General features: G+C 50.4%; 13 protein-coding genes across 13 annotated transcripts; 8 read left to right on the forward strand and 5 right to left on the reverse strand.

Annotated features, from left to right (window-relative positions):
* Nucleotides 1–6,053: 6,053 nt before the first annotated feature.
* VTN49DRAFT_4350 (uncharacterized protein) lies at nucleotides 6,054–6,827 on the forward strand (the record flags this gene model as incomplete). The annotated part of the gene is made up of 1 exon (XM_069412287.1): nucleotides 6,054–6,827. The coding sequence occupies one exon, from the start codon at nucleotides 6,054–6,056 to the stop codon at nucleotides 6,825–6,827; it is 774 nt and encodes a 257-aa protein (XP_069267545.1).
* Nucleotides 6,828–7,399: 572 nt separating this feature from the next.
* Nucleotides 7,400–8,701, reverse strand: VTN49DRAFT_4351 (uncharacterized protein; the record flags this gene model as incomplete). The annotated part of the gene is made up of 1 exon (XM_069412288.1): nucleotides 7,400–8,701. One exon carries the CDS (start codon nucleotides 8,699–8,701, stop codon nucleotides 7,400–7,402), a length of 1,302 nt encoding a protein of 433 aa, XP_069267546.1.
* Nucleotides 8,702–9,066: 365 nt separating this feature from the next.
* On the forward strand, nucleotides 9,067–10,048 carry VTN49DRAFT_4352 (uncharacterized protein; the record flags this gene model as incomplete). Its single annotated transcript, XM_069412289.1, has 3 exons — nucleotides 9,067–9,154; nucleotides 9,224–9,369; nucleotides 9,440–10,048. 3 exons carry the CDS (start codon nucleotides 9,067–9,069, stop codon nucleotides 10,046–10,048), a joined length of 843 nt encoding a protein of 280 aa, XP_069267547.1.
* A 1,038-nt stretch (nucleotides 10,049–11,086) lies between these two features.
* On the forward strand, nucleotides 11,087–12,058 carry VTN49DRAFT_4353 (uncharacterized protein; the record flags this gene model as incomplete). Its single annotated transcript, XM_069412290.1, has 3 exons — nucleotides 11,087–11,438; nucleotides 11,501–11,917; nucleotides 11,985–12,058. The coding sequence occupies 3 exons, from the start codon at nucleotides 11,087–11,089 to the stop codon at nucleotides 12,056–12,058; spliced, it is 843 nt and encodes a 280-aa protein (XP_069267548.1).
* Nucleotides 12,059–13,549: 1,491 nt separating this feature from the next.
* VTN49DRAFT_4354 (uncharacterized protein) lies at nucleotides 13,550–14,355 on the forward strand (the record flags this gene model as incomplete). Its single annotated transcript, XM_069412291.1, has 2 exons — nucleotides 13,550–13,845; nucleotides 13,899–14,355. The coding sequence occupies 2 exons, from the start codon at nucleotides 13,550–13,552 to the stop codon at nucleotides 14,353–14,355; spliced, it is 753 nt and encodes a 250-aa protein (XP_069267549.1).
* Nucleotides 14,356–14,506: 151 nt separating this feature from the next.
* On the reverse strand, nucleotides 14,507–16,393 carry VTN49DRAFT_4355 (uncharacterized protein; the record flags this gene model as incomplete). The annotated part of the gene is made up of 8 exons (XM_069412292.1): nucleotides 14,507–15,018; nucleotides 15,077–15,157; nucleotides 15,212–15,465; nucleotides 15,528–15,618; nucleotides 15,673–15,816; nucleotides 15,866–16,007; nucleotides 16,071–16,133; nucleotides 16,187–16,393. The coding sequence occupies 8 exons, from the start codon at nucleotides 16,391–16,393 to the stop codon at nucleotides 14,507–14,509; spliced, it is 1,494 nt and encodes a 497-aa protein (XP_069267550.1).
* A 944-nt stretch (nucleotides 16,394–17,337) lies between these two features.
* On the reverse strand, nucleotides 17,338–18,164 carry VTN49DRAFT_4356 (uncharacterized protein; the record flags this gene model as incomplete). The annotated part of the gene is made up of 2 exons (XM_069412293.1): nucleotides 17,338–17,544; nucleotides 17,592–18,164. 2 exons carry the CDS (start codon nucleotides 18,162–18,164, stop codon nucleotides 17,338–17,340), a joined length of 780 nt encoding a protein of 259 aa, XP_069267551.1.
* Nucleotides 18,165–18,462: 298 nt separating this feature from the next.
* VTN49DRAFT_4357 (uncharacterized protein) lies at nucleotides 18,463–19,531 on the reverse strand (the record flags this gene model as incomplete). The annotated part of the gene is made up of 2 exons (XM_069412294.1): nucleotides 18,463–19,101; nucleotides 19,160–19,531. 2 exons carry the CDS (start codon nucleotides 19,529–19,531, stop codon nucleotides 18,463–18,465), a joined length of 1,011 nt encoding a protein of 336 aa, XP_069267552.1.
* Nucleotides 19,532–19,940: 409 nt separating this feature from the next.
* On the forward strand, nucleotides 19,941–20,962 carry VTN49DRAFT_4358 (uncharacterized protein; the record flags this gene model as incomplete). The annotated part of the gene is made up of 2 exons (XM_069412295.1): nucleotides 19,941–20,141; nucleotides 20,207–20,962. The coding sequence occupies 2 exons, from the start codon at nucleotides 19,941–19,943 to the stop codon at nucleotides 20,960–20,962; spliced, it is 957 nt and encodes a 318-aa protein (XP_069267553.1).
* Nucleotides 20,963–21,678: 716 nt separating this feature from the next.
* Nucleotides 21,679–22,128, forward strand: VTN49DRAFT_4359 (uncharacterized protein; the record flags this gene model as incomplete). Its single annotated transcript, XM_069412296.1, has 1 exon — nucleotides 21,679–22,128. One exon carries the CDS (start codon nucleotides 21,679–21,681, stop codon nucleotides 22,126–22,128), a length of 450 nt encoding a protein of 149 aa, XP_069267554.1.
* An 817-nt stretch (nucleotides 22,129–22,945) lies between these two features.
* VTN49DRAFT_4360 (uncharacterized protein) lies at nucleotides 22,946–24,026 on the forward strand (the record flags this gene model as incomplete). The annotated part of the gene is made up of 2 exons (XM_069412298.1): nucleotides 22,946–23,453; nucleotides 23,944–24,026. The coding sequence occupies 2 exons, from the start codon at nucleotides 22,946–22,948 to the stop codon at nucleotides 24,024–24,026; spliced, it is 591 nt and encodes a 196-aa protein (XP_069267555.1).
* A 29-nt stretch (nucleotides 24,027–24,055) lies between these two features.
* On the forward strand, nucleotides 24,056–26,728 carry VTN49DRAFT_4361 (uncharacterized protein; the record flags this gene model as incomplete). Its single annotated transcript, XM_069412299.1, has 3 exons — nucleotides 24,056–24,221; nucleotides 24,271–24,325; nucleotides 24,382–26,728. The coding sequence occupies 3 exons, from the start codon at nucleotides 24,056–24,058 to the stop codon at nucleotides 26,726–26,728; spliced, it is 2,568 nt and encodes an 855-aa protein (XP_069267556.1).
* A 49-nt stretch (nucleotides 26,729–26,777) lies between these two features.
* VTN49DRAFT_4362 (uncharacterized protein) lies at nucleotides 26,778–27,914 on the reverse strand (the record flags this gene model as incomplete). Its single annotated transcript, XM_069412300.1, has 1 exon — nucleotides 26,778–27,914. The coding sequence occupies one exon, from the start codon at nucleotides 27,912–27,914 to the stop codon at nucleotides 26,778–26,780; it is 1,137 nt and encodes a 378-aa protein (XP_069267557.1).
* Nucleotides 27,915–27,974: the final 60 nt, after the last annotated feature.

Here is a 27,974-nt window from a genome sequence, read left to right on the forward strand (position 1 = left end):
TGATCACCCGCAACCCCGTGTGGGTTGCGTCCCTGGGAACGTGGATACAATTGTGGACTGAGTGGACTGAGAGTGTCAAAGCAGTGCCCCTCTCTCGTGGCGTGGATGGCTTGTGCCTAGGTACATAAATCGACCCTGCGTCTCTCTGCTCAACTCGTAGTAGCATATACTTTGTACGCAACTGCATAAAAATGGCCGTCAGATAACTCCGTAGAGATTCTGGACTCTCTTGAGCAGCCCTTGTATTCCTCGTCATGGGCTAGATGGTTCATAGCCGGTCTGATCTAGGCATCGGTCATTTTCTACGGAAGGATACTGGACTAGTAGTAGCAGTTCTCGTGCATGGGTGTAACAGGTTTTATATTCTCCCATGCAGAGTTTGAATGAAAAAAAATGCGAGAACTCCATTCACCGGTCCTGAAAAGCATAAAAGGGATTGAAAATTGAACCCTTCATGACATCAATGACCTCGATTGCAATTTGGTCCCGACATGAAATCATCGACTATAGTAAGACCATCACATAGATCAGGTTAGGTCAATGAACAATGTACAATGGACGAGTCATTGAGAGAGGTTAGGGCTGTGACCTGTCGACGTTCGTCGCTGAGATCTGAAAATAACACATCTTCGCTACTACTCACATTTTAGGATGAAATTTGGAATACAGCACTGTATGAAAGATTCTGACCAATTATATATTGAGAATAAAATGAGACGTACCAATCAAAATCCTCATGTTTTGACATTCCCAACCTAATCGCGCATCCAAGGCTTTTGTATGGTTTTTGCATACAAACTTTTGTGGAATAAGTTAATAGCTCTTCAGTTTTGAAAACTGCCATGTGGCAATTAAGCGGCGGCGCCCGTCGATCAACCAATCCACCTGTTCCCCCTGCCGACGTGATGACCTGATCAGTCCGATTCAAAATGTCTGCTGTCACAAAATCTCATTTTCCACAGCGGTAACTGCGCTCAACATTTACTCGTATATCGTATTTTGTCATGCACAATTGGTTGAGCATGATCAGTTCTCAACCTTTTGAGATCATGTTAACGTCAAACACATACCCCGATGCCTGTGCCTTGATGAGTTGGAGCAGGTTATTCAGGTCCCTTCGGGATGAGAAGGGGCCCAAAATGCAGCCACAAGCCAAGGCTGCTGCTACCTGCATGACAGACCCTAAACCTATGCCGCTTCGAGGAAAATGAAAACATTCTTACTTTGGACTTGGGTACGAGTATTGCACCGAAATGGTAGAAAGTCCTTCAACTGCCATGGCAAAAAGCCAAAAAGGCCTTTTGACGGCCCTGCCTCATCTCAAATGTCACCACAGGCGACGCGGAAATCCCATAATTGAGGGTGAGAGCAAGCAAACAGGAGGACTTAGCCCTGGGCTTAGTGATTCAAACGATCCACCCGACAGCGATTATCTGCTCCATCATTTGCCGTTTAGCCGTTTAAGCGTCTAACTCGCGGGCAGCGCGTGCATTGCCATTTAGCCATTTAAGCGTTTATGAAGGACGAAACGGTCAAAGTGCAGCTCGTGTTGTGCTTGCCTGCCCATGTTCTTATTTTTTTTTTTTCAATGGCGTAAATATGGCTGAATTTTTTTTCTGCACTCACTTCCGTATTTTGACAGTCGACAGATGATCGAGGATGCCGTTTCCTAGTACTCCCTGTAGGTTCGGCTAATTGTGCACTTATGCTCGGCTACCTACAAGGTTAATTAGGCCGTTAGCCTAATCCTCTTAGGCCAAATTCCCTACAGCATGACGCGCTTGTCGGCGATTAGTCAGATCTGATAACCACCGTGGTCCAACAGAGGGGTTACTTCCTACGAGACCCTTTTCATCAAACGCTCATGCTCCTCGAATTCGGTCGTCAATAATAATCATCATACTTTTTATAATGTGTTTCAAGAATTTCGAAATGAACCCTGTCGGACGGCCAGGCCCCTCGACCGTCTCGTCCCGGGTGCATCATTATTCAGCACCTCGCATTTTGATAGAAATGCGTCCTGAATGAAAAAAAAAAGTTCACGACTTGGACTCGTGCAGCTGTGTATGCTTGACGAGCATAACTTTCTTCCTCTGGGACACACTAATCTAAGGCCATCTACCAATCTTACCCATGACATTTCCTGCAGGATGTTGATTCTGTCTGCGCTGAAACCTCACAGCTGAACTTGTCCTTGCAGAGTATATTCTCCGTTGTCCATGACGAACTACTTCCTCCGTTGCCACCAGTAGTAATTTGTTGCTGCAACGGCTTCAAAGTAAACTGAACTGGGAAGGTTAACTATGGGCCTTAGTGAATCCTTAGTCTGTTAATCCCGTGACTTGCTCAGCGTCACCTCCCCACGTTATGAGGGCGGACAGGGCGGGTACTGTTAATTCCAGGGTCCTGGGCATGGATGTTGGATGTCTGATCAGGCGTAGGTTACTTCACCCAACTACCAAAGGCGTCGTCGTGCGCCGTAAAGCCGTACGAGTACGGAGTACCTGGGTACGAAACCGCATACGAGGTACTCGTACTCTAATTTCTGGAATTATTTCTATTTCTCATCCTTCAGCTGTTAAGCGACTTCTTGGTTTATGAGTCAGGATATTGGCTTTCGACCCTTTCATGTCCTCCAAGGTTTCGAGCCTCAGGAGTTTCGGGGTCCAGATCGACTCTTCAACCGCACATCATTGGTCCCTAGCCAAGAATTTTCCTTCGGGAGTCGGGAATCATGCTGAAATTGAAGCCCGAGGAATCACCTAGTCCCAAGCAGTATTTCAGGGCTCAAGTCTGGACGGCCAATACCGTCAGACATTTTTTCATTCTGGAAGTTCTCGATGCCACGGAGAATGGTAATCAATAAACTTAGGACTAACGATCGCCATCCCTAATTAGCATTTGCTCGGTCAGAGTGCTAAGCATTCTATTCGCCGCGGCTAGTTTAGAGTCGTTGAAGATAGTTTCTGATCAGAGTTTCTCGACTTGCCCGACAATTTGGATCTTGGTATCGACGATTCGTGGCGGTCTCGCCGGAAAAGCAACATGTGGACCAACAATGTTATTCATAGTAAATCTCAATTTTCCGTAACCTACTAATTACAGTAGTGTCTTGCGACAAGAGTTCCCCTTTTCCGTCCGCAAGACGGCTGCCAGGTCCACGGGCCACGGCATTGGGAACTCGCATACTCCGTGTTGCTGGGGAAAAGCGTGTGGGAGACTGAGAACCCAGTGGATATCCGGTTTATTTGAGTTGCCTACCGCGGGAAGAGCGAAAAATCGTGGTCACAAGAGAGGAGAAAGGAAAAGAAAAAAAAGGACCGATGGCCAAACCCTCCCCTCCGTAGCACCCCCGTAACCACCTCGGAATCAACGGACGACGAGAAATTATTAACTACACTCGTTTCTTTCCTTTTTGGTCAGCGACAAGACCTGGAATGCATTCCAGAAAGAAAAAACCAGATCCCTGAGCCTTGGTCAAACTCAGATGAATGCCTCATCCGGAAGGCAATCCATTCCCTTTCCTGCTCTACCAGGTAAAATTCCAGCATCCTTCGGGTCTTGTGGGAAAGCTATCTCAACTTTATCGTATCGTCTAGCCTCTAAAGTGACATTGCTCCCGTTTAAATCCCCCGATTTGGAACGGATGGAGAAAGTAAAAGAAGCTCCCTCTCACATGACCACTTCCCGCTGCACCGGGATTGTCCTTGGTGGCCCCCCTTTCCACCTCACATTGGGCATCCCAGAAGCCTTGACCAACACCCATGCTCCTCGCACAAAAGAGCAGGTGCAAGAGATCAGGTTATAAAAATGATGTAATAATAAAATACTTACCGATAACCTCACACCGCTCCAACCGCATCGGGCAGCTTGAGGCCGAGGGTCAGCCGAGCGGAAAAGTTCCGAATCAACAGACAGGGTTCTTACACTAACGTAACCAGAGCCCATTGCCACGCGGCCGCCCGTCTTTTTCCTCCAAGGTCACGGAAAATGTAATCTAACAAATTTCAAAAACCCCAGCGACGGGGAATTGTCAAACAACGAACCCTGGTGAGGGGATCCTGTCTCGTCACATCGACTCCCAAACCTGATATCTGATTAGTTGATTTCTCTTTCCATCACCGGCTTCTCTATTCGATCGCCGGCCGTGCCTCCCCCACCATGGCCCGTCTCCCTGCCATCCCACTTCAAGCGTGCGGCAAACTGGAAATTGGCGGCCAGCGGTTGGCCGGCATAAAGCTGGACAAAATGACCTAGGTTATGTAAATTCCATCGGCTCAGCTGAGTCAGCTCAAACTTGGCAACCCTGAAATGAGCAGCAGCAGCATAATTAGGCATTTAGGGCTGAATGCCGTGCTGTCTGGGGCACGCGTCAAGCGTCAAGTTCTGTTCCCTGGATGCTGATCACCGAATCTTGGGGTCTAAGCCGTCGGGCGTCTAGCCCGATGGCAACGGAGACCGTCTCCGATATAGTTTGGTCGCCTTCTTTTCTGGCCGTTCTTCGCATTCGTAAAAAAAGAGTCCAAGACGTTGGAGTGCTCGTTTCTTCATTTTCTTCCCGTCTAATGCCGGAAATGGCACTGAATTTGAGATGGCCGGAGAGCCCGGACTACGAACACTAACTCTGTAGACCTTGATTCGATCACACGGAGCATCTACTCCGATGTGGCAGAACTCAAACGCCTGCATGGACGAAGGATCATCTGCAGATATCGGGCTTACACGCACGCAGGCGCGCAGGGTTCTACTTGAATCGATGCCAATAATGGTTTAGCCTCGATCGACTGGCATTGGCGCAACCGTTAATAATCGCAAGTCTCGCTTGACTGAACCCTGACGAGCCAGGGTCCCCCCCCTCCGGCCGTGGACCCTGATGGTGCCAAGAAGCCTACAGTCCCCACTCACACCTCAGCCCGGTGCCTGTACCGCGGTGAGAGCTCCTTTCCGCTGAACTCAACGTTTTTTTGGAGAAGGTCGGGGTTTGTCGGAGTACTCCATAATGTGTTTCGAATCTTCCTTTGGCTTTCTCAAACACCTAGAGACGGCCCTCAAAAGACATCAAACGTACGACTGACGGATTTGGGCTATGCAAAGTCCGAACTTCTATGCAACTTTGACTGTAGTCATTGCTGCTGTTCTGTCCGAGAGAAAAGCGTACATAGGTATGATGCATTCGCAGATCTGGACTGTACCCCAACACGTTCCGCACTACGAGTAAAGCGGGTTTCTCAGGATTCCGTGGATAGGTTAGACGTTTGACCCAGAATCGCAGGTGACCAGCCGCATAACTTAACTGGCATCACCGTCCCTTTGGTTCGCTTTTGCCCCGACTACAGATGCCACTCTGGTAAATCGGGCCCTCTACCGTCAATCTGACTCACCATTCAGCGAGCTTGCTTTGGGACTGGTGGAGCCTGTTGCCCCCATCCTCCCTAAGGACCGGGCCCGGGGAGACCATCTGGCATTCGCCCACTGTCCTATCAGCGCGCTCTGAGATCGTGATGGTCGTGAATCTTATGGACGACGAAGAGTCCCATGGAAGGGAAAAAAAAAAGTAACCTTGGAAAGAGAAATAACCCTTGCCCAGAAACGTCACAGACGACTAGTCCCATTCGAATACGGTCTGGCGTATTCTCGTTTCCCCTTGGATACTAAGTTCTGATTCTGATAAATATCGGCGGTGGATCTTATTAACCTTGCGAAGGGATCAGTTTTGGAGACCTCACCGGGATGTTGTAAATACACAATTGTTCATGTTTCGCAAGCTGAACTAAATAATATCGAGCCTTTCAATTACGAACGCCAGTCTAGTTGACGACTTTCTACCGAGATCAGACGAACGTCATCTCGTCATCTCATCCCAACCCTCTTCTTCGTTACCGTCAGGCGGCCAACAAGTTTCTCCAATTTTCACCTTCGGCAATTTGTCTTTGGGATTGGTCTTGACTGTAAGGAGCCATTCCTCCAATCTTGCTTTCATTCTCGAAGTACGGTGTCCTGATGTGTTGTTAGCCAGGAATTTACTCGACTGCTACTGGCTACTACTATACGAGATGCTCTCCATTCTCAATAACGACGACAATCCGGCATTTGCCGTGCGGAGGTCTTTGGATTCACAGCCTTCGCGCTCTCAATCATCAGCCACATCCTCCTCCTCATCAACACCGCCTTATCAACCCGGCTCCTACCAGCCGGGCCCTTCGACTCCCTCTGTGATTCCCGCTTTGAGGGACCTCCCATGGGCCACCTCATCATTACAGCAGACCGGCTGGCCGCAGGTTCCGGCTGCCAATGGAGCAAGAATAGAGCTACCCAGTCCTTCACCCACTTACGCGTCAGCAGCTCCGTCCCCGTCTGGCAGTGAAACATCATACATAGCATCCCGGCGAGGATCCATCCGAAACAGCCGTGATCTATCGGCCATGAGCAAGGCGGCGCATGCCTTTTACAATAGCGTGGCAGACAACACTTCTAATCCGCGACTGACCAAGAAGAACAAATACCCTTGCCCGTACGCCGTGTCCCACTCTTGCACTGCAACCTTCACCACCTCTGGCCATGCAGCTCGACACGGCAAGAAGCATACGGGTGAGAAGAGCGTCCACTGCCCAATCTGCAACAAGGCCTTCACCCGGAAGGACAACATGAAACAACATCGTCGGACACACCGCGAGCAACCAGAAGAGCCTCCGTCATCCACCGGGACGAACGATCAGCGGTGGCAGGCTGCCGCCAAGCGAGGTCGACGCACAAGCACTCAACTAGAAGCCGACGGCAGCGACCTCACCAGTCGCCAATCCGTTGACCGGAGGGTGAGCGTTGCCTAATTTACATACAAAATTAATCCCCTAGGCCCTTGGACGGATAAGAGCCAAAATACCTGCATAGCCCGCTGGCGAGGTTGCCATCCAGCAGGACCTGGACCGGATCGTCTCGTTCTGTGAATCGAGTCAGTTAACGTCATCACGACAGCAATTCTTCGCCGCAGTCCCGGGATTTCCCTTCGTCATTCGTGTCTTCTTCGTTCGTTGATACCCCCTCGAAATTCATCCCGTGTCGGGAAGATGACTTTATAGAATGGAGGGCTTCAGTCACTGGGCGTTCTTTGCTATATATACATATATACCGGAGATCCATTGGAGTCAGTTGTGGGAGTTGTTATCAGCAGCAAAGGTAGATTTCTGTGCTTTTTTTTATTGATTGTGGGTGGACTTTGTCGATGTTGAGGGTGCTCTTGGTAATTCTTTTTGGTGTGGAATGGTGTACATAGGATAGGAGTAAAATGGCAGAAGTATATACAGGCATGGAGTTGAAAGTTTCAAAAAAAAAAAAAAAAAAAAAAAAATAAAAAAAAGGAAAAGCACCCATTAATGATGCATAACTAGTACAAAGTTTTTGATTATTCTGTTTCCCTGCGCTTCAACAGATCCAATAAGGCCTTTGCGGCTAGAATTGCAAATCCCGAATCATTGATCTCTCGATCATCGCGTGTGACCTGAATGCCAGATCCGGCAAGTCTACTCTCCAGCCCGTCGAATAAAGCCGCATCGGCTGCTGGGTCGTAAAACGGTTTGGATGGCGTGCTGATCATGCTGATTCCACCGAGTGGCAGCAAGACATGAATCAAGTCAGGCCGAACGGCATACTTGCGGAGCTTGGAGGCGATGAACTCGGCAATCCGTGCGCATTCATCCGGGGTTGTCCGCATCAGGGTGACCACCGGATTATGCTCGTACAGCAACCTGCCATGCTTGGGATTGGCAAATTCGGATGGGACGGTGTGCCGGGGCCCAAAGTTGACCATGTCGCATGCGCCAACGCTGATCACCTGCGGGATGCCCATCTGAGCAGCGGCCGCCAGACGATCCGGCCCTGCGCTGAGAACGCCTCCAACGAGTTCATCTGCAACCTCCGTGGTGGTGATGTCTAACACGGCATCGAGCTGCTTCTCGCGGATCAGTCGCTCCATGGCCTTTCCCCCGGATCCCGTCGCATGGAAGACGTAGATCTCGAAACCGGGTTGTGACTCGAGATATGACCGGATCTTGTCTACACATGGAGTCGTCACTCCAAACATGGTCACGCCGACTCTTGTTACCCGCCGTTCTCTAGCCTGTTTGTCGTTTGAATCTCCCCGAGCCGACAGACCTTGGTAGTACGCCGTAGCCGCACCCAGAATAGCGCCAGCCGCGTTGGTCAGGATCTGTTTGAGAATCGAATTGGCGCCAGCGATGTCGACGACGCTGTACATCAACATGATGTCCGTCTCTTCTATGTATGGTTTGACATCGCCACTGGCCATGGTTGACACCATCACTTTGGGGAAGCCCACAGGCAGTGCATCTCGCATAACTGCTGTCGCCAGCGACGTTCCGGAAGAGCCTCCAGCAGCGGCGATTCCATGGATTTGGCCACCCCTGAACAACTTTGAGACGTAGGATGTTGCACAGCGAATCACATGCTTGATGTAATCTGCTCGGGATAAGCTGGTTAGATCAACAGCTGTCTCTTCGCTCTCCCCTTCGGCAGCAACAAGCTCCGTGCAGGATATGTCGATCAGATCATGTTGTACCGGACTGCGTCCAACATCGAGGAGCAGAACATTGGCCGTGCCGTGCCTGACTATCTGCTCCCGCAGGAAGAGTGTTTCCTCCAATTTAGTATCGCAAGTCCCTAGTAAAACGATCTTTAGGTTCGACATGGGCTGCAAACTATCTTGAGCTATAGAATCGATTGAGGAAGTAAACAGGTAGTATTTTCTGTATCCTGGAGCTCTTAGAGGGTCGTCTGGACGTTCCTTTTGCACAGTCTGCACAAGCGTCGTTCGAGGTCCAAACGCAGCAAGTGATAGTATCACTACCCCGCGTGTTGTTGTACAGATTCATCTCACAGCTGTAGGAGTCTTAGCGGCATCTGTTTCATACTCCTCGGGCCGGTTAAACATGGATTTATCAGAAGCGGGGACTTTGAAGCGACATGTGATGGTCTGCCGCTGACAACCCCACATCTGACGTCCTCACTTTGTGATCGAAGCCTGATCTTTCATTGCCTGTACTTTCGACAACCATGCCTCGTCCTACGAATAGACAGGAAATCCTTGGCCGTTTGCGAAAGGTCATTGCCGATGGCGGCGTTATCGTCGGCGCCGGTGCAGGTACGCTGCCGCTCTCCGACAATATAGACATTGCGATGTCTCGTAGCTAGTTCCTCACGAGTATTCCAGGCATTGGCCTTTCCGCAAAATCTGTCGAGCAAGGCGGATGCGACCTGATAATTATATACAACTCGGGGAGATTCCGCATGGCCGGACGAGGGTCTCTCGCGGGCTTGATGCCATACAGCGATGCGAATGCCGTGGTCGTCGAGATGGTACACCTCCAATATTGTAATCCTAAGTATAATCCTACTAGTGACGTTTTGGCTGACATCATCCACTTAGGCCAGTGAGATTCTCCCCATTGTCAAGCATACACCCGTGTTGGCTGGCGTGTGTGGCACGGACCCATTCCGCAGTATGCCCGAGTTCCTCAAGCAGTTGAAGGATATGGGCTTCTCCGGCGTGCAAAATTTCCCGACTGTCGGGCTCATCGATGGGAAGTTCCGGCAGAATTTGGAAGAAACAGGAATGGGCTACGACAAGGAAGTCGACATGATCCGGGCGGCTCACGAGTTGGATCTCCTGACAACGCCATACGTGTTCAATGTGGATGAGGCCGAGCGTATGGCGCGTGCGGGCGCAGATATATTGGTCGCGCATGTCGGCTTGACGACATCAGGGACCATTGGCGCCCAGACAGCCCTTACGCTGGACGATTCTGTCCGTATCATTCAGGACATCCGTGATGCCGCCGTCCGAATCAACCCCGATATCATTGTCCTTTGCCATGGCGGCCCTATTGCCGAACCAAAAGATGCTGAGTATGTGCTGAGTCGGACCAAGGGAGTCCATGGGTTCTTCGGCGCGAGTAGCATGGAACGGCTACCGGTCGAAGTGGCCATTAGGAAAAATGCAGAGGAATTCAAGCAGTTGAAAATATCCCGGTCGTGATTGTCCCAGCTAGTTACATTATCTATTGTTAGTGGCCAATCCTCGATCAATCGAACCATTTCGACGGGAAATGATGGAATCTTCATTCAAAGGAGCCAGCCGGCTTTTCTGCTGGGCTTATCGGTTACTTGTCTTGGCCAAATACTAGTAACTTCCTTAAAATCGTTTAGTTGAATCCTGAAATGCACGTGACCATCGAGTGTGGTTGGTCTTGGCTGTCGACAAACCTTGGTCGGCCTACGCCAGTTGGCAGGCATTTTGGCCGGCGATCCCCAAGATCGGAACCTTGGAATCAATCCGCTCCGCAGCAAGGCAGCCAATCCAAAGAGCTGAACGTGTACGGAGTACAGTACCTTTGTTTACCAATGCTGAATGGGGTGCCTGAATACTGTGATCGCTGTCAGAGATCATTGTGCAGCTCATTCCAAGAAACAAGGGTTGTCAGTGGCGGTCAACATGGAGAGAGTTCAACAGCTCTCCATTTGAAGCAGCAGACCCTGCACGATGACGTATAGTAGTCACATCTTGAGCCCCTGTCATTTTCGCAGATTGCTTGTGCGTTTCCGATTGATGGCGCGTTTAGCGAGCAAGGCGTCTCTGCAGCTATCGGAAAACCCGGAACCTCTTATATTCGCACGAGTACTCGTAGATACGGCAGATGTATTGCAGAGTGATTGATTGAGCGGCCTTTTCATCCGGTCAAGCAAAGGTCTGAAACGTCCTTTGCCACAACGGCCTGGTTGATGTTGGAAAATTCCATGGTCCTAGCTAGAGGCAGCGTGATAGGTCGCTCTGCCGTCGAGCTCGCCTCAACGTCACTCAGCCACTCGTGATGCCCGCCATCTTTGCCCCGCGCCCAATCACCCTGCGCCTGTTGTTTGCCCTAAGTCAGGTGTCCAACTTGAATCGAAACTGAATCTTATGATTTTGTTTTCGTTCATGATTTTTACTCTCTACATCTCTTCTTCGTCGTTATCTTAACAATCAGGGTCAGAAAGTTTTTGGTCCTGACCTACACTCAGCCATTTGTTGTCTGTCATGTCGTACTATGGTGACCCCCGCTATCGTGCCTCTCGCGATAGGTACGATTATCGTTTCCATGGTGATTATGACGACGCCTATGTCGATCGCCGTGGTGGTTACGGTTATGGAGGAGATTTAGTACCTCGTCGCGGTGGTAGCGACGAGTCGCTAGTCGAAGAAGTCGAAAGAGACTTTCCCCCCGGTGAATACTACTATGGCTACTCCAAACCTCGCCGATCAGCCACTGTACGCGAGGGTGTGCGGCGACCGCGCTCTGCTGGGGCTCCCTATCCCTATTACGACGATGAGTATTATTATCACCGCGAATATCGCCCATCCCGCCGCCCCAGACATCACGGCGACAGACGTGAGTGCCAACCCTATCATTGCAATCATGGCGTTGCATCTTCTCTGACAGGTTTGCACTAGATGATCGCCATTCGCGGCATTCAAGTCGCTCGATTTCGCGCAGCCCGTCACCTCGCCGGCCCCGTCGCCGCAAGTCTTTCTCAGAGAAGGCGATGGATGCGATTGGAGGCGCCCTAGGAGTCAAGTCCAGCAGTGGCCACCACTCGTCTCGCGATGACTCTCCAGACCGAGACCGTGGCCGTTCGCGTAGGCGTCACCGTTCCTACTCTAGATCTCCCAGTCGTGGCCGCCGGGCCAAAAGTGAGGCACGCGTCGCGCAGGCCGTCAAGGCTGCCTTGGTTGCCGGCGCGGTCGAAGCGTTTCGTGCGCGCAAAGACCCAGGCCCTTGGACGGGTCCCAAGGGCAGGCGGGTACTGACAGCAGCAATTTCGGCGGGTGGTGTCGATGGACTTCTTGATCGGAATCCCGACAAGCATGGTAAACGGCACGTCATTGAATCGATTATTACCAGCATGGCCGCAAATCATTTGGTCAATGGGCCCAGGTCCTCCTCTCGGGGAAGGCACGGTCGCTCCCGAAGTACTGGTCTCAGGGATCTTGCTGCAACCGGAGTCTTAGCCACAGCTGGCAAACAGATCTACGAGCATATGCGCTCTAAGTCTCGTGGTCGAGATCGTTCCCACTCGCGTGACAGCGATGATAGCGATCGTAGCCATGGACATTCCAGGAGACGCTCCTCCAGTGTCTCTAGCGTACTAAACAAAGGACTATCTGCGTTGGGGTTGGATGACAGGGATACAGACAGACATGAACATGGTCACCGGCATCGATCGTCCCGGCATTCGGACGATTATTCGGATTACTCTGACAGTGACAGTCATCGGTCATCGAGGCGGCGTCGCAGACACTCTCGAGATGTAAGCTCCGGCTTTCTACATCTTCCCTGCCCTTCGAGTCAATTGGCATCTCTGTGATTTAAAATGATACTAACGATTGGGTACAGTAATGAGAGTCAATGACTCCGAATCAGGTTCGGAAAAATTGAATCCTTTCTTGACTGATCATGAGCGCAGTTGTCATCAAATCAGTTTGATGAACAGTCTCCACGCTTGAAAGATTCAATTTGCAGACGTCCGCCATGTATTAAAGAAACAATATGCCTTAAATTCAACATCGCAGCAAGTTACCTGGCAATCCCAGCGGACGTCATGTCAAGGGACATTGCGATGACACGGGATGTGATCCACTTGCATGGATTGCTTGTTTGATTCTTACGACGTTATGAAAGATGACTTCACGATGAGCCTTCTTCTTCCTCAGAATGATTACGTCCGTGCATGTATTCTTTCCTGGATTCTTCGTTGTGTCCTATACTCGCAAATTTCGGTTCATGTACTCCGTATGCCTTCCTGGTTTATGTTGTGATGCCCATACGGTGTTAACGGTCCTGCGTGGACCAAGAAAAGTGAATAATAAATTCGAGTTCCCCCAATGTTGGTGCATCAAGTAAAAAATCCCAGCGGTCAATACGCCGTAAAACAAAATGAATTCAAAAATTTCCATCAGATCAAACCCGGGCTCTTGGTCAGGAGACCAGAAAGGGGGTGAGAAAAAAACATGCAGCAGCTGGGATTCGCTGGTGGTCACCCACCCAACTACTAACCAGCCGGCGTGTGGCTTAAGTACGGCTGAGCGGACGGGAAGCCCTGTTTTCCACACCCTATGGCCGCATGTACTAGGCTTCCGTCAAATGTAGCATTATCTGTAACTTTGCAAATGTCGTTAATGGCCTTTTCCCGAGACATAAGCCTACGAGTACAGCTAACATGCAGGTTATTCAGTGATCAGATGACGGACAGGAACCTTCTCTTCATTGGGACGAAAACCCCAGGGACTCCTGGATCAGTCATGATCACGTGATGATTAGATAGGGGGGTAGCTTTCCTTCACCATCGACGTCATCGCACGCGCCCTACACATCCGATATCGACTGATCCTGTAATGATCTGTTTAGGCTATCTTTAGTGGCATCCTGAAGTCCCTGCTATCAATCAACCACGTACCGCCGGGAATCTTCTGTATCTGCTTTGTTGCTCTATGGTAATCGAAATGGCGCCCCGTGCCGTACCTCGATTGTCTGTTCGATGCAATCCGCGGATTCCGCTGTACAAAGCACGAGCGTCTTGGTCAAAACAATTCTACGATGCCGTCCTCATGACACAGACCATTGCTGCACGAAGGCATCTCACGCTACTAACTGCGTACTCGCATCGCTCCCCGTACCAGGATGGCAGATCGCAGTCAACAATTGATCGCTGGAATCTTTCTCGTCGAACGTTCGCAGACCTCAAGCCGACGGACGGCAAGAGCCAGGCAGATCTGCTTATTGAAGAGCTGCAGGAGTTGTATGTCTGCAAAACCAAAGCTTGCTTATCTGCAAGCCACTAACTTAATAAAGGTATGAGATGGCCAAAGACGAATTCGAAATCGCAACGGAAAGCACAAACAATGCCACAATCTATGCTGCGTCGGACCGCGAGTCCGCGCGCGACGCATTGGACCATCTCAAACGCGTTTATACTCTCTACACCGAGATGACGACGTCATCCGCATCCGATACACCCGCCGGGGTAGAAAGTGGAGAATCCGCACCGGCTCCCAAAGAGCCTGTGCTCCAAAATGCCGCGGAACAGATTCAGGCTGGGCGTTCCGATCCATTGGTCTCCGGAGACCCGGCGTCTGGTGCGCCAATGTTCGGTGAACCAGCGACGGTGATGAATGTCACTCCGAACTATAACCCGGAAGAGATTGACCCCGCTGTCAAGGAAGAGGTGAAGCGGAGGATTGGCCAGCGGATACGGGAGCTGCAAGCTGCGGTGGAGAATCTAGAGGAAACAGCGCGGAATGAGTCATGAGTGTAAATGGCTGGCATCTAGATCGATATGATAACAATGTAGCCTAGCATCTCGACAGGCATACTCCTAAGGTTTTTATTCACTGGTAATTAAATTCAATAACCCCACACTATATCCTCCCTTATGGTGGTCAATTATGATCTACTATGTACTAGAACTGATACCTAAAGTCCGGAGCTCGATCACTCCATTCCTCCGGTGGCACGGTCTTGCCCTCGGCAATCATTCTATCCTTTTGGCGCTCGCGACGCTTGTAGAGTGTCAAGACTACCCACCATGCGCACCATGCGAAGGTGAGGCAACCGAGGGACCACGAGTGACCCAGGACAAACTCGGGGGCAGAGTTGGTTTGATAGATCTGACCGGCGACAACGCCTCCGATGTTGGTCAGGGTCAGTAGAATACCGGTACTGGCGGCACGTTTGCCGTCCGGGGCACAGTTGGACGACAGCCACGTGATGTTTGTTCCCGTACAAAGGAAACATGCCGTTGCGATCAGGTAGGTGGCGAAATAGCGTACGGCCGGTGACTTGACGCCCGCGACGAGGATGGCGTATCCTGCGATGCCGAACGGGCAGATGGTGATGAGAGACAAAAACCGTGCTTTGTATTTGTCGGCAAGCACGGCGCCGACTCCGTAGACAATTGCACCCCAGAGATTCACTGAAGGGGAAAAACGTCAATCAAGGAATACATGCGGTTGTAAGAGAAAGGATAATACCTGGAATGACGAGATACTGAGCTTGAACCGTCGAGTAGTTGAATCCATCCTTGAGAATTATGGGCAAAAACGTGCCGAAACCTAGGAATCGGATGAGCCGAACCCGAGATCTAGCACGGCGTCATCATGCCTTACCATAGAGGATGGTCACAACGCAAATCTGAATAGAAGCATGGAACCAGCTCTTGACGTCCTTAGCGGCCATCTTGATATCCTTGAGCTTGTAGTGACCCTGACCACCGCTATAGGATGAGGTGATCTCCGCACGGTGCCGCATAATCACGCGGTCATCTTCATTCAAGAAATAGGCCGTCTCAAAGTTTTTCGGAACCACGAAGACGCAGATACCTGCCCAAACGAGCGTAATGATACCTTCAAGGATGTACAGCCTGAATCACTAATCAATCATGTCGTTCCCACAACAACAAATGAATAGGGTTAAATGAATTACCATCTCCAGCCCGGATAGTTGGCCACTCCGTCCATGTGAAGAATGGCATATGCCAATAATCCACCGAATGCACCGGATAAAGCCGAGGCCACTGTACGAAAGAATGAGAACATATAATCTTCAGAGAGCGGGAGATATTACTCACCGAAAAGAAATGAAATCCGAGTCCCCAGCTCCTCCCGCTTGTACCAATCACACAGGAAAAGAGTCATAGAAGGGAACAAACAACCTTCAAAGAAGCCCAACAACAATCGAGTCACGGCTAAGGAGGCAAATCCCTGCACGAAGCCTGTGCACAGACAAACCAAACCCCAAGAAAATGTGATAAAAGGTATCACGCGGTTGTATCGTAGCCGCTTGACTAAGATTGACGTTGGAAACTGAGAACGAAGTCAGCAGCTGGCTTCGCGTCAACGAGCACCACGCCAGGAAACATGCCTCGGCAAGGATGTAGAAGATATAGAAAATTGAGACACAGATCTGCAAGGCATCAGCTCAGTCGATGGTTCATATAGTGTGTGTCGGTCCATTGAAGAAACATACGTTCAGTTGACTCCCTTTCAGGCCAATATCGTCAGCCATTCCCTGCGTAGCAGCGAATCCAATCTAACATGATGGTTAGATGTAAAAGGAAGATGCTTTTCAAGAAATGCGCATACATTTCCACGATCGAGATACGAGATCAGCATCAGCAGCATCATTACTGGCGCGATGAAGATATCAAGTTTCCAAAGGAGCCTTCGCTCGCGCCTAGCGAACTCCTCTGATGACATTGACCCCATCACATCGTCGCCAGTTCCGCTGAGCGTTGATTCGATACCATTTTTGTCTTCGACATGCATTTGTTCATGCGATTTCTCATCCATGCTTGAGGAATTGTTGTATCAATAACACTTGAGTGGAGATAGTGATTGTGTACAGATAAGACGAAGTCCGGAATGATAGGCAGAGCTCAATCAGAATTGGAGCCGTCGATCGAGACCAGTCTCACGAAGATCCAACCCCCAGATTCATGACAGACCCTAAGTTCATTTTATGCAAGATTCTGGAGGTTACTGGAGGTTTAGAAAATCTGGAAAAGTTAACTTGCAAGGATGATGTGCAGTGGTGTTGGCATGCCGTGAGGCCTGCGAGCTGCTTCCCCAACTTGACCGAGTATGGAATAAACGGAGGCCTGAGTGAGTGGGCACTACAATTGGGGGAGTGGCGTGAAGCTTGTACTCCATAGTCGTGCTTCTAGGTGGTTTCTACCACCCTTGATAGGGTCTCCGCTGCATCCGATTGTATTACTCGGAAATCCTCCTCCGTCCGCGCCAGCTTAGTTGCTTGTTGAACGGAAGTGAACTACGGAGTACGGAATATCGATTCGGGACTGACGAGCCTCATGACCCCCACACTATCATAAATTAAGCTATGTGGGGCACTTCTTGATCACCCAATATGGTTGCCTGCATGATGTATCGACTGGGGTAGTACTACTTGATTAGGATAAGTCCACCCCCATGATTTTGTCTCCACCTCCACAGTTGGGGTAAATTTTCCCCATGCGAAGCTTGTCACCCCAAACAACTATTCTCCTGGGCCTAACCCGATTGGCCTTAGGCAAGTTATTTCAGTTGGAGAAATTCCCCAACTGCTCGTACTTGTCTCCGATGAGCTCGATCAGTTTTCAGGGGCGAGCTATGAATGTCCTCAGTACGGAGTACTTGGTTCTGTAGAGCTACTTTCATAGCCACAAGTTGACTGAGTGGAAGATGAGAACAGTTCAATCGTATTAATCGCTTTTTTTACCTGCCAAAGGACACAGAATTCATGACCTTTTTCTCAATTCTTCGTCCAGTATTGGAGCAGCAACATTCACCGTGTGCAAACTCAATGCCGTCGCAATCTCCAGCACCTCCATGATCTCCTGTGGGGTTGCACCATAACGCAACGCATTTCGCATGTGTAGCTTGAGTCCGGGGACGTAGAGATGAGTCGCTGCCGCATCAAACGCGCAGTAAACGAATTCCTTGATCTGAAATATTGTTAGAATGAGAGAATCACAATTATTCCCATGCGTACCTTTGGATCTAAAGCGCCTCTATTACCATGCTCAGTCTTCTTGGTCCACGGTACGGACGAGAAGTCCAGATATGCCTCGAAAAAGTCGGGATCTAGACGGAGAAAGTCCTCCCAGAAAGTGTGCCAATACCCGCGGTTCTTAGTAAACTCGGCCTTGAGACGTTCCTGTCGATCGTCGAACGGAGCTGCCTGGGCTGCTGGGTGGTTCTCTTCTCGTAACACTTCGAACAATAGCGGAACACCAATGTTGCAGGCATGGATACCCAACGTCGACGTCAGTTCAAGCACCTCGACGATCTCGGATTTGGTGGCGCCAGCATTGAGGGCCGTCTGGATATGCTCCCTGATCCCGGGTGTGTAGAGATGGGTAGATGCGCTGTCGACTGCAAGTGCGATCAGGGCCTGCACCTTGGTTGAGAGATGTTGATGTCCCTTTCGCTTGGGGACGCCCCGTAGATTCACGCTGGCATGGAATAGCTCGGGACTGAGGTTGAGAAGGCTTTGCCAGCTTTCGTTCCAAGCATGGTCCCCGTTCTCAGCGACAAAGGATTTCTTGAACTCGTCAGCGGACATGTCGATTGTCGGTGGTTCAGCTTTCAATGATGCGATCTTAACTCGCTGGTTGAGCGGTCATAGCTATGATAATTTATAGGATCATGAGCCCTCGTTCTTTTTGCCCAAGTGCTGGCGTACGTCCTAGTACCCCACTCGGCAGTTGGAGTAGTTCTATCTTGTAGGAGGCGAAGCCGTTTCGCAGTGCACACACTGGACACCCTTGAAGCGCCAGCAGATTCTGGAAAAGTTTACGCAGCATATGTGCCCTAAGGGGTGAGCTGTATTTGATGCCCACTCTCTAAATCATTACTTCTAGTTACAAATGACTCGGAATAGCAATTGAGTTCCGTCCCCAAAAGCGTCCCTGATTCTTCTCGTTGGCTTCCCACTCGTCATCATGGGCAAGGATGACCTCTATACCGCTTTCTTCTAGCTGGCGAATCTTTTTGATGGTCTCTGCTGCTTTCTTTTTATCAGCATGGATACAGCAGACGTGGCCTTCAGAGTCCAGCCATTCGCCAATCTCGCGTTCTCCACGGATAATGCGTCGGTCATGGCAGGCATCACCAGCGAGATAAGTCCAGTTTCCCCCGCCAGTCTGAACGAGAAGGTTGATGTGTCCGGGCAAATGGCCGGGCGCGTCGACAATGAACACAGTTCCGTCTTGGAAGATGTCCATGGCCATCAGATCCGATTGTGGAAGAGTCTTCCAAGGGCTGTCGAAATTCAATAGTCCGGGTATCTTCTGCAATCCCTGATCCTTGTTGCCTGCAGACAGGTGATTCGGACTTTTCAATTCAATTGTTCTATCAGGCGGGAGGATGCCTGGTTCGAAAAAAGAGTGGCTGCCGCGCAAATTATTTTTCTTGGGTTTGAACAGATCCCAAGCTCCATGGCCAATTACGAAGGTGCTCTTCTGGAAGTCTCGTGGTTCGCCAATGTGATCCCAATGTATCTAAGGATAGTTAGCAGATGGCCTTCAATCATGGATATCTAATAATTGGGTTACGTGCATGAGAATAAATGACATAGTCAATGTCATCAGGACTTAACCCTCCTGAGGCCAGACTTTTGACAACATCTGGATCTGTGGTCAAGGGGCGTCTCGTCTCCAGATGCCGTTGGATTTCTTTGGAATACCGCTTCACATCTCGCCTCAGCCCCAAGTCGAAAACAATGCGGGTGAGTCTCCCAGTGGCAGGATGTTGATGCTGAATCAAAAACGCAAGCGACGGCACTGTCCGGCGTGCATCCTCAGATGCTGGATGTATGAAGTACTTCTCAGGGAGCGTGAAATGGCCAGCAGAAAGGGCGTGAAGCTGGACAGTTGCTCTCGACGTCTCCGTGGAAGATCGAGATTCGTGTTGGACTGCTATTGTTGACATTCTGAAATTGACACCTCACGCAGGGGTTGCAAATTCGGGTCAACAAGGAACGGTTCCATGAAGCTTTCGTGGTTTGACTTTTTTACCATCTACGTGTTCACGAGGCCGGTGATGATAGTATTAACCTTAGCAGTGTACTGTCGCGATTCTCGGTTCCACCTAACAACTTAATGGATTAATACCATGTTGGAGTAATCCCCACACAGCCAACACGAAACGTCGATGATTATGATCCGCTGCCGATAACAAAACATGTTTCTCCGAGGCCTCTCCACTGAAGTTTTCCGAACGCGATTTTGTCATTATCATATTAATGTATGGTAGTAAATACTGGAGCGCATCTGACCAGTGCCTTCGAGACAAATCATTTGGAGACTTGCAATTTCAGAAAAAGTACCTAACATTCAACATGCCTGAGTTTCGAGCAGTTGGCTTCATTGGTCTCGGAGCCATGGGAGTTCCTATGGTCCGTCACCTAGCCGATAAACTACCAGCCGAGGTACCTATCTACGTTTTTGACATCGTCCAAAGCGTGGTCGATGAACTTTCAACGCAGTACAAAGGGAAAATATTCGGAGCAAACAACGCGAGAGATGTGGCTGCAAAGTCGGTATGGACCTGTTCCAAGTCTGCCTTGTTTTAACCAGTAAAGTCGACATTGACCAGCTCTATTAGGACGTCGTCTTCACCATGGTGCCCGAAGGATCACACGTTCGCAGTGTCTACCTCGACGATGAAAATAGCATTTGCTCAACAGATGTCAGTAACAAGATTCTCATCGACTGCTCAACTATCGACACTGCCACGAGCCTACAAGTCAAGGATCACATTGCGACAAGATTTCCTTCTGCGTCATTCTACGACGCTCCCGTGAGCGGAGGTGTGCTTGGTGCTGAGAAAGGCACTATCGCATTCTTCTTGGGCTGCGCCGAAGATGATCCTAACTTGCCCAAAATTTCTGAGCTACTCCGTATGATGGGCAAAGAAATAATTCCCTGCGGCGCTCCCTCTCATGGTCTCGCGGCGAAGCTCTCGAACAATTACCTCTCAGGGATCATTGCGATTGCATGCTCCGAAGCATTTGACATGGGCATGCGAGCAGGTTTAGATCCCCGAGTTCTTGCCAAGGTGTACGCAGCCGGAACGGCCCAAAATACAATCTGCGATCGATTCAATCCAGTTCCGGGCATTGCGCCTGAGGCGCCGTCTACGAAAGGATACAAAGGCGGATTCAAGGTGCAGTTGATGCGCAAAGACTTCGGCCTGGCTGTGGACATGGCAAGGAGAGTCAATGCGAAGTTGGTGTTGGGCGATGCTGGATTACAGACGTACGAAAATGCCAGCAAGGATCCTCGCTGTCGGGACTTGGATTCCCGAGTGGTGTTTAGATATTTGGGAGGTGACGAAGATTGGGCAAAAAAGTTTCAATAATTCATGAGATCAGGTAAATAGCATTTACTGTAGTTATCACCTTAGAATAGACGTTGACATCATTACTTTTGGACGATAGTAGGAACGAAACATTGTCCTCCCGACTGACTGGAGGCACCGTAGTACCGCCCGAGCAGAAGTCATTCACGGGCCGCAACCTACCTGTCCAACCCCCTCTGGTCACCACCCATCTTCCAGATTAGCTTTGTCCATATGACTGATCTTCATACATCATTGGACCGTATTCAGTTAAAACTCGTACTTTCCACAAGATTAGGTAGCGGCTGAGTGGCATGGGGCTAGGTGCTTGAAGTTGGTACCTTATCTTATCAGATCTCTTGGGGAACGTTGAGAACCTTGGGGTAAGTTGTTATCCTTCTTCCCGAAGGTGGGGGCGGGGTAGCACATTCTCCAAGTCGGATAACCCTCCGAGCGTTAGAGGGGTTTCTGCAGCGATTCGAGCACGATTGACAAGTACAGCGCTTTACCGGATCTCGGTTCTACTAACAACTTCAACTCGGAACCGATTTATGTGTCCAAACATAAATCATTGATCGCCTATTAAGTCGAAAATTCATCTAATTCTGCCACTTTTTCTTTGACACCAATCACATTGTCCTGAGCCTGCGTCACTCTTTGTCATAATATTTTTCATCCACGCCTCATAGGAACACAAAAAGCTGCACAAATTATCCTGCATTTGAGCAATTCACAAGATGTCGACCAACCCGAACCACCCCGAACTGCACAAGGTTCTTTTCGAGGAGGGGCTCAAAGTCCGGCGCGAAGTAGTCGGCGATGACTACGTGGACCGAGCTCTCGCCAACGGATCGACCGAATTTTCACGACCAGGCCAGGAACTGATCACCGAATTCTGCTGGGGCTATGCATGGACCCGGCCAGGACTGGAGCGCAAACAGCGCTCCCTCATGAACATTGGAATACTGATGGCCCTGAACCGATCGCCGGAGTTGGGCGTGCATATCCGAGGCGCTATCCGAAACGGCCTCACCGAAACCGAAATCCGCGAGGCGATCCTGCATGCTACGACCTATTGTGGTGTTCCGGCTGGTGTGGAGGCTATGAAAGTCGCAGAGAGAGTGTTGGATGAGATGGCAGCCAAGGGCGAGCATGTGCGCCAACTGGGGAAGAAAGTCGAGTTGTAAATCGGTGAGAAGCATGGATATCAGGCGTGATTTCCCAGATGGATTGTGGAACTACTCCAAAGTACATAAGCTGACATGCAAATACTCCTTTGTTCGTCTTCAATGCCAAGAGTTTTTAGATACTTGAACCCTTTGTCCGAAATGCTGATGTACAATGAGTCTTCAGCAAAGAGATATCTTAACAATGGAACTTGACGAACACCTTTTTGATCACTGCCAAGCATGAATCGGCTGATTGCACACAGAAAACTTCAGTATCTCACCGGAAATCTTCCACGGAAATACCAGAGGTAAGATGCCTTGCTCAGCATCGACGGAACGAAAGTATGACAAAATATTCCGGACGGGCAATCAGTGCAATTCAGGTGATCTGAGACGGACATAACCGTTCAATGATGATAATCTCCTACACAGATTGCCAACTTTACGGAATGTTCCGCCAATGTTGCAAAATCATCTCGAACATCGAAATCTATATAAGGACCCGAAATGTTTATGCACTGCTTTTTTGATTAGTACTCATCTCATATTTATCGTCCTTGATTGCAAGGTTAATCTTTGACAATTCGAAGCGGTTACAACCATGACCTTCAGAGTGCCGCGCCCTGCGCCTGTCAAAAGTCAGATGGGCAGACCACTTACTCACAAATTTAACAAATGCGGACATACAGTTGAAAAAGACAAGTGCATTCCACCTCCGAAGAAACTTATGCAGAAGGCGAAAATGCCATCTTCTAGTGACAATCTTGTCGTCTGGGATTTGTGGTGCATGGACTGTGATTGGAGAAAAACAGTGGAAAAAGCTGTCTGCGAAAACATGAAGGAACAGATCCTCGCCATGGAGCGGATGCGCGTGCAGAATGACAAAGGTGGCAATGTAAGGGTTTTGGTGAAGCGAGGCGAGTGTCAAGCAGACAAGCGCGGCAATGTCATCCGCTTCATACATCATGAGCGCTCAACAGACGAGCATGGGAAAGAAATCTGGAAGCCTTACAGAGTCATTGTCAGGGCACCTAGGTCGCTGGACGGATCCATGTCCCACAACTGGAAGGCCTATTTAGCTGACGTCAGAAAACATGACACCTCTTTGTGGCTTTACGGTGAGGTTTGCTCGCTCGAGCTTGAGACTAAGGAGATCCTGGGAGCATTTGAACAAAAATGGAACGAAGATGGCGATGAAGATTCGCCAGCCCCGTCCGCTAAAGCCAGCAGCGTCGGATTTTTTGACCCAGACAAGCCCGATGGGTTAGAAGATGAGCTTAACGAGATCATTCAGTTGATCGCAGATTTCCCTGACCCCCCGGAGGAAGTTTTGGATGCTCCTGGTCAGTTCGACTAACGAATCTTAGTGTTAGACGTCTCCGCAGACAGGTGAGTACTGGGTCATGGCGTCGACCTGATCCCAATATCACTCTTTCCTCTCCAAGTTGCTGTAACCGTCCAATCCTTCTGTAAACAAAGTACTGGGAAAGTTGAAGTTCTTGTTAGATTGGGAATTTGGGGGTAGGTTGCTAGGGTAATGTTCTAGTAATGTACTCGAGTTCCTTTCCAGAGAGTGTGTATGGTACTGTGAATTGCGAATTATGTTAGAAGTTCAGGACATTTACAACCCTAATCGGAGGTGGCTTGAATATCGATAGGGGTGTGCATTAACTTAGTAGTTACGGAAATGCCTGCAGGTAGGTAATTCCCAGAAGAGCTAGGGCGCCTCTGCAAATGGCACTGCGGAGCTCTGCGCTATTGGGCGGTTGGAGAAGCTGTTGTGCATTGAGGCTGACTCTTGTTCCTTGATTGGCTGACGTTTCGAGATGTCAGGCTCAGGCTGCTGTCTTCTCCACGCCAAGGCTTCTCCGGATCCCTTTCAACGCCTCGAGATCGCCTCCAGACTCCAAGTTTAGCCAGACCGTCCTGACTGTATATCGGCACCATGTTGGAGTTGTCCCCCACTGTTGGCACAGAGGCTCCTCTGTCAAGATCGCATTCTGAGGCCACACCTCACCATGCCCCAGCGGCCAAGCCAAAGCGATTTCGATGCCAGCACTGCCAACGGTTATTTGCTCGATTGGAGCATCTGCAACGTCATGAGAGGACTCGTATGCCGGCTATTGAAACATCAATGTATACCTTAAACTAACTAGGCAGACACGCGGGAAAAACCTTTTGCTTGCGACCGGTGTGATCAACGCTTCACAAGAAGGTGAGCACTTCAATGTGTCAACGACGCTCAAGGAACAAGGACTCAAGGGAAAATAGTGATCTATTAAATCGCCATGAGCGGCTGTCTCATTCTGCAGATAGACCATCAGATGCAAATGATAGGCGCACTTCACGAAGTCGGCTGAAGAGATCCGCCCAGGCGGCAGGTCTTGACCATGAGCCACAACAATCACAACAGCAGCCGATTCCGAGCCATTCAACCACATATGGAACGCATAACCCGGTGAGTGCAATACCAGCTGTTGCACAACAGCCGGTTGCTCGTCACGAGCTTCCTCTCGAAACCTTGTCGCTTGCAGCAGAGCAAGCAGCGATGCAGGGAATGGTTGCCGCTGCGCCAGCCATGCCGACAAACATGAATGTACCAATGCCGTATACGGAGACAGACCGTTTCAGGGCAGGGGAGAGTATGGCGCACGGGGTCGAATTTGAAAATTCGCTTGATAGTCTTGCGGCATACCTTGACGCTGGCCCACTAAGTTCCCATCATTTTTCTGCTTTTATCAATACCGAGCAACCTATTCCGTTCTTCTCGCCAGAGTCAGCACCTCAGGGACAGGATACAGCTCATGAGCAGGAACAGCAACACAACCATATTCAAGAGCAATCCGGCATCGAAGAGTCAGGCTCTTTCTCCCGATTCGGCTCACGGCTTCCGTCTCTTCAACCAGAGGAGTCGGGGAACCAAGGAGAAAAAAATGAGTCCACATCAGTACCAAGAAAACCTCTGTCAGACGTTTCAATCGAAGATCGGCAGTTGATAGCTACCAAACTGAAAGAGTTTGCGTCTGTGATCCCGCCAGACTTTCAGTTACCTTCGAGGCTAGCGCTGTCACGATATCTAGCTGGTTACATCAACGGCTTTCATGAGCATATGCCCTGTCTGCACGTTCAGACAATGACAGTCCAAAACACAGCCATTGAACTTTTGCTGGCGATGGCTGCCGTGGGCACTCAATATTGTTTTGAAGGAGAAAAAGGTGTGGAGCTCTTCCACATCAGCCAGGAAATTGCAATGCGCCGGATCAGACGGCGAGACGCCCGTGCCGCAGCGCAGCCGAGATCCATACCCAGCCAGACGTCCAGCCCAGCAGTATCAGGCCCATTGGGGTTACCTGCAGAGGTGGAACCTCGGGAGGATCTTATGCAGACAGCTCAGGCACTTTTTCTTCTCATGGCAATGGCCACTTGGGCAAAACATAAAGAAATTCTTCGAGAAGCGCTGGCAATCCAGAGTATTCTCGCAACTCTTGTTCGCGAGGACGGCCTGAAAATGGCGCCCTTGTCCACCGATGACGTGTCATGGGAGGATTGGATCCGATACGAAACCGTCAAGAGGACCAAGTTCATCGTGTTCTGCTTCTTCAACCTTCACTGCATCGTCTACAACATACCATCTCTCATATTGAGCTCAGAACTGGAAATGCCGCTACCATGCAGCGCAGCGGAGTTCAAGGCGCCAACTGCAGCTCGGTGGCGGGAAACCCGGAAACGAAGTTCTGTCGCTGAGCCATATTTTCAAACAGCATTCAAGCGGCTGTTTGATCGATCGGGCCGACCAGACGCAGAGAGCGAGTCTCAGACGTCTTCTCTGGGCAACTACGTGTTGATTCATGCTTTGATACAGCAGATATTCTTTGTGAGACAGGTGACTCGATGCCGTGGGGCAGCTTTGGGCACAACTCGGGATGATCCGGATGAAATGTTTGCTCTGGAGCAGGCGTTGCGTAATTGGCAATTAGGATGGAAACGGAATCCCGAGTCGTCGCTTGATCCGCTGGATCCCAACGGCCCGATCGCTTTCAACTCGACTGCATTGCTGCGACTGGCTTACATCCGACTAAACAACATCGACACGGGACCGGGCCATTCGCTTGCCACGCGGGATCCGATACAGATAGCACAGTCTTTCTGGGACAGCCCGGTGACTGGAATCCGGCGAACAAGGAAACTTGTACGTGCGGTGTTGCATTCAGCTCACGCACTGAGCATTCCGGTCAAGATTGGGATCCGTCTCGTCGCGCGGACGCAGACGTTTACGTGGTCGATACAGCATTCCCTTTGTTCTCTGGAGTGCGCGTTTTTGATGTGCAAGTGGCTCGAGGCGCTGGCGCTTCCGAATCCACAACCTGAGATCACGGAGGACGAGCGTCGAATATGTATGCTTATCAAGATCATGCTCGATGAGACAGAATATAAGATTCGATGCGATGATGAGCAGAGTCTGCTGTCAGCAGATGTCCTGAAGCAGATGAGTGCTGGGGTGCTACGGGTGTGGGCTCAGATATTCAAAGGGGCGCAGACGTGGGCAATTGTCGAAGTTATTGGAAGTGCGTTGAGCATTTACGCTGATATGCTGGAAAGCAGCCGCAATGCGAATTGATGGGAATAACGGCGTTTTATTTTGCACAGCTGGTATCATGTTCAACTAGTTATGCCTTGTAATGAAAATCAATCACGAATTTTCCGCCTTGCCCCGACTTATAATCCTCAACCAACTGATTCAGCTGTTCAAGAGGATACGTCTTGATGACGGCTTTGATGCCATGCTTGGCAGTGAAGTCAACCATTTCCCTCAACACCTTGTTACTCCCGACGAGACTGCCGACGACAGCGATATCACGGAAGACGAGATCATGAGCGGAGACATGAAATCCGCGCTGAGGAAATGACACAACGACGCATTTGCCATGGTTCTTGAGCAGGTCAACACCGTACTGGAACGCCGCCTGGCTCTCGGGGAGAATGATGACAGCATCGAGGCCTTTCTCGCCGCGGTGGACAGCTCCGTCCTCAGCACCAACCTGCGCGACGATATCCGCGGCGGGCTCCCTGCGGGCGTCGATGATACGCACACCCTCAATGTTGGGCAGACCACGTGCAAGCTCCAGAGCGCGGTCTGTATTGTCTACGCCGTAGACCCGCAGACCCATCTTCGTCGCGTACTGCAGCCCCAAATGGCCAAGGCCGCCACCAGCGCCAATGATGCCCAGTCGTTGTCCCCGGCGAAGTCCGGCCTTCTTGATAGCATTGTAGATGGTGACACCGGCACACATGAGGGGTGCGGCCTCGACGACGGACAAGGAGTCCGGGATCGGCGCCACTTGCCGCGCGTCCACCAGCGCGTATTCCTGCCATCCGCCGTCAATTCCAATGCCGTTGCTCTTGATTGCGGGACAGAAGACCGAGTAGCCGCGGGGATCGCTGTCCGGCGAACTGTTCTTGAGGCACTCGGCACAGGTACCGCAGGGGTGGTAGGCGCGGCTGCCCACACCGACCCGCATGCCGAGTTTGATCGCCGTCTGCGCGGGTGATGGTGGCAGTGCCACCACCGTGCCGGCGTACTCATGGCTGCCGACGAGCGGGAACTTCTCTGGATTACCCGGCATCTCGCCCGCGGCGAGGACGTAGTCGGTGTGGCAGTATGATGCCGCGTCGACGCGGATCAACACGTCCCATGGATGTGTGGGTTTGGGAACGGGCAGTCCGTCGCGGAGGACGTAAGGTGTGTTGTAGGCGTCGAGGTGCTGGGCCTTCATTGTTGAAGGCAGCTCTGTAGATGTAGCCATTTTGACTTGTTGCACCGACCGAGTGAATTAGGGTTAGAGGGGAGAGATGGCAGATGAGAG

The sequence above is a fragment of the Thermomyces lanuginosus genome, assembly GCF_041956635.1.
Source record: "Thermomyces lanuginosus strain ATCC 200065 unplaced genomic scaffold VTN49scaffold_31, whole genome shotgun sequence".
In the NCBI taxonomy this organism is placed as follows: domain Eukaryota; kingdom Fungi; phylum Ascomycota; class Eurotiomycetes; order Eurotiales; family Trichocomaceae; genus Thermomyces; species Thermomyces lanuginosus.